General features: G+C 47.0%; 1 protein-coding gene across 1 annotated transcript in view; it reads left to right on the forward strand.

Moving 5' to 3' along the window:
- The window catches only part of ARX (aristaless related homeobox), a 9686-nt gene that overhangs the window by 4288 nt on the left and 1729 nt on the right, over positions 1-3669 (forward strand). Inside the window, 2 exon segments of the mRNA XM_024746616.1 lie at positions 233-332; positions 2490-2767. Coding sequence (XP_024602384.1) covers positions 233-332; positions 2490-2767 — 378 coding nt within the window.

A 3669-nucleotide genomic window follows, 5' to 3' on the forward strand; every position in this document is an offset into this window, starting at 1 on the left:
TCACTCTTGAATATAATATGATACAATATAATAGATAACATCCTATATCTGGGAGTGTGTTGCGTTTTTACGTCTTCAGTCAAATAGAAGGCACTCCAATGTTGAAGGGATGGTGATGCCTAGGTGTGTGGGGTGAGACCCCAATGGAGGAGGCTGCCAGCGAGGGAAAGGGGGCTGACGGGGGTTGCTGGAGCCTGCAGTGACCTCCTGCCTGTGTGTTGCTTTCTTATAGGGAGGAACTGGCCATGAGGCTGGACTTGACTGAGGCCCGGGTCCAGGTGAGCTGCACTGCAGAGAGGGAGGAAGGGAGGGGCAGTGGGCTGGGGGGGAGAGTGGAAGAGAGATGGGTTGATGGATTGGAGGGTTGTTGAGAGACCCCCTTCATAAAATGAAGAAAAGCAGAATCAGAAAGATAAACCCAGACACTCACACACAAAACTATATTAAAATATGAACACCTGGGAGGTTGAAGGGGAAGATTTCGAGGTTTGGGAGCCTTGTGGAAGGAGTCCAGGATCAGAAGAGGGGTTTCAGCGTCCCTGAGACTGCAGTTCAGAAGCCCCCTGGTCCACAGCCCCTGTAGGAAACAATCTGCGAACTGAACTGACTTCTCCTGATTGAAATAATGGGATGGAGCATGGATTTGGTTGTTAGACAAATCCGCTCAGCTCCAAGCAGGTATTTGGCTGCGATTAAGTCTCCAATCGGGCTTCATAAAAGCCCACTTAGTGCTAGAACAAACAGGGCCATTTGAAGGCAAAATGCTGTTTGATTTCCCCTCTGCCCGCACAAGGAGCTGGCTAATGCTATTTGATTTCCCATTTTTTATAGCAATGAGCCCACATTGATCTAATAGGGAGTGAGTGCAATGCTATTAAAGGTGTTTGCAGCCCCATACCAGAGTGCATTTCCGAACCCAGGCCTCATAACCAAAGAGACGATCAACACTGGGCAGCCCCGACGGCCAACAGAAAACAGATGTCCCTGGGTTAGGAGCTGAGTGAATCACTTTACAGTCAAAATCAGGTGCTGATAAAGCACAATAAATTCCATATGGCTCATTTAATACACAACAGCTTCTTGCATTAGAGGGCTAATGATGAGGCCTGTCCCCTCCTTTCTGTTGACACATTTCTCCATTGTCAAACAGAGATGTGACAGCAACTCTGCATTTTCAGCTCAGGGGAACGAGTCGTGGGAAAGTTAAATAACTTTTAAAAAGAAAGAGAGCGCCCCCCTCCCCTTCTCCTCTCTCCCTATTCACTGGAGAAGATGTAATTAAGTGAATATGAATTATTAGAGTCCTTTCGTTTACCTTTGGGGGGCCTCAGAGGTATTAATTCAATAATGAGGAATTGCAGGGGGACATCTTGATAATTGCAAAAAAGGCATAGATGTCTTAAAAATTTTTTAAACATTTTCCTCTGGGATCATTTACATTATATTTTAATATAACTCTGTATAGCCCTGGAGTTCATTCTTAATTTTTAGACTTGTGTGCAGGCATAAACCCAGTCCTAAAAATATTAATGCCTTCAGGGGAGAAGGAGCATATCTTCTCAGCTGTGGGTGTGATGAGCAGGTCACATAAAAATAATCTCATGCTCCTAGGAGTTATTTTTAGACTATGGTAGCTGCCATATTTCAGGTAAAGGTCTCTACTAAAACTGCTTTCTATTAACAATTAGCAAGATACCTTGTGCTGAAAACCTCCCCCAAGCCTAGAACTATCTTATTTAAATAACCTATTTAAACCACATCCCCAGAAGAAATAAAGGACCCGTTAGCTAGCTCTGAATATGTGCACAGTCTACAGGTATCCTACACTCTGGTTTCTGTGTCCAGGTATCGCTGAATACCTGGTCCCCGCAGTCAGTGCCTTACTCGGCAGAACACGGCCCTGCATAGAGCCCCTGCAGATAGCAGGCTGTGTGCCCCACACTTCATTTCAGGGAGAACTGGGCCCCTAAACTGTATGCCTGTTTGCTAATTACCGTGGGCATTTCTTCCCTCCCTCCCAGTTCTCCCCAAGCCCAAGAACCCAGTGTAGTGCTCACAGGCGTTCAATAAATATTTCTGGAAAGATCAAATGAACCGCCTCCCCGATTCCCTTTTTCAGTGCAGAGCAAGAATTTTGCCACCTCTTGGGTACACGTGAAATAGGCAAAAATAGCTGATTTGAGGCAGAAAGCTGATAAGCATTCTTCTCTTGGTGGCTGCCTGGTCCCAAGAGTCACCACTGAACGCCAACTTCTGCATGCCTTACTTTGCTCATTCCTCATCACAGCCTTATGAGGAAACTTTTATTACCCCCATTTTACAGATGAGAAAAGTGAGGTTCAGAGAGGTTTAAGTGACCTGTTTAAAGACACACAGCAAGCAACAGGCAGCGCAGACATTTAAACCTTGGTTTCTTCACTTCTGAACACACGAAACTACTTTCCTTAAAAATTGGAAAGGAACTAGGCTGGTTGAAATATCCACTGGAGAGGGTTCACTTGCCCAGTGTTTCCTGCTCGCTTTAAGTTGGGCCCTCTTTCACTGCCCCTTTTGCCCCAATGGACGCCAGCCCCTTCCCCCCGCACCACCCTGCGCTCGACTCGGCCTGGACGGCCGCTGCCGCCGCCGCTGCCGCTGCCTTCCCGAGCCTACCTCCGCCTCCGGGCTCGGCCAGCCTGCCGCCCAGCGGGGCGCCGCTGGGCCTGAGCACTTTCCTGGGAGCCGCCGTGTTCCGGCACCCGGCCTTTATCAGCCCTGCGTTCGGCAGGTAATACGCGGCTTCGGGGAGTCTGTCTCTCTCATACACGCACAGAGGCCTGGGTCCAGGGAGGAGGCTGGAGACGGGTAGGGACTACACACATCTTTTCTCTTTGGCTTAACCTCAGCGACTTAGCCAAAGAAAATAATCTCTAATTTTGCCTTAAACAAACAATGTGGATCTTGAAGGGAATGACTTGGGACTGAGCGGCAAAGGGAAAGGCAGTGACGATAATAGCAACCGTGGAAACTGGGAGTGTTCAATGAAAGCTGCACCAGTACAGTTTGAAGGCAGCAACAGCCCAGGCCATAGGTGATATGTGTGTAAACGGGTACAGGTGTAGGCCACAGAGCCAGAATGACTTTTCAAGTTTTGCAAAAATCCTTCCTCATGCCCCAGAGCCTGGCAACCAGAGGAACACAGCCCTGGCCCCCACAGGAGCCCTGGAGCCACGGGCCCTCTGGGTGCAAAGGATTCTTTCTTCTTCCCCAGACTCTATCTTCCTTGTCATTCAAGAGACCCACTGCCAACCATACCCCCGACCCCCAAATATACAACCCCCGGCCCCCCCAAAGCGGCACAAGACAACGAAAGAAAAGAAACAGTTCATCATATATTATAACTCCCTTTCTTTAAATGAACATCGAATGATGAAATTAAAAGTCTGTATAATCACACAGACAAAGAAACAAAGGAGAGATGTATTAAGTTGGAAAGTGCAGTGAAAATAAAACTGAATGCAGCTTCAATGATCTCTCTTTGGGAGAACAAAGAAATAATAGATTCATCCAACTGCATAGCCACTTAACAAAAAAAAATCATCTGGAGAAAATGTTCAAAAAATACTCAGTAAAATTATTTTCTTGTAACAAACCAATAAAGTAAACAGAAAGTGCACTGAAGTGTAGTGA

This window comes from Neophocaena asiaeorientalis, unplaced genomic scaffold, assembly GCF_003031525.2.
Source record: "Neophocaena asiaeorientalis asiaeorientalis breed wild unplaced genomic scaffold, Neophocaena_asiaeorientalis_V1.1 scaffold20, whole genome shotgun sequence".
NCBI classification, from domain to species: Eukaryota; Metazoa; Chordata; class Mammalia; order Artiodactyla; family Phocoenidae; genus Neophocaena; species Neophocaena asiaeorientalis.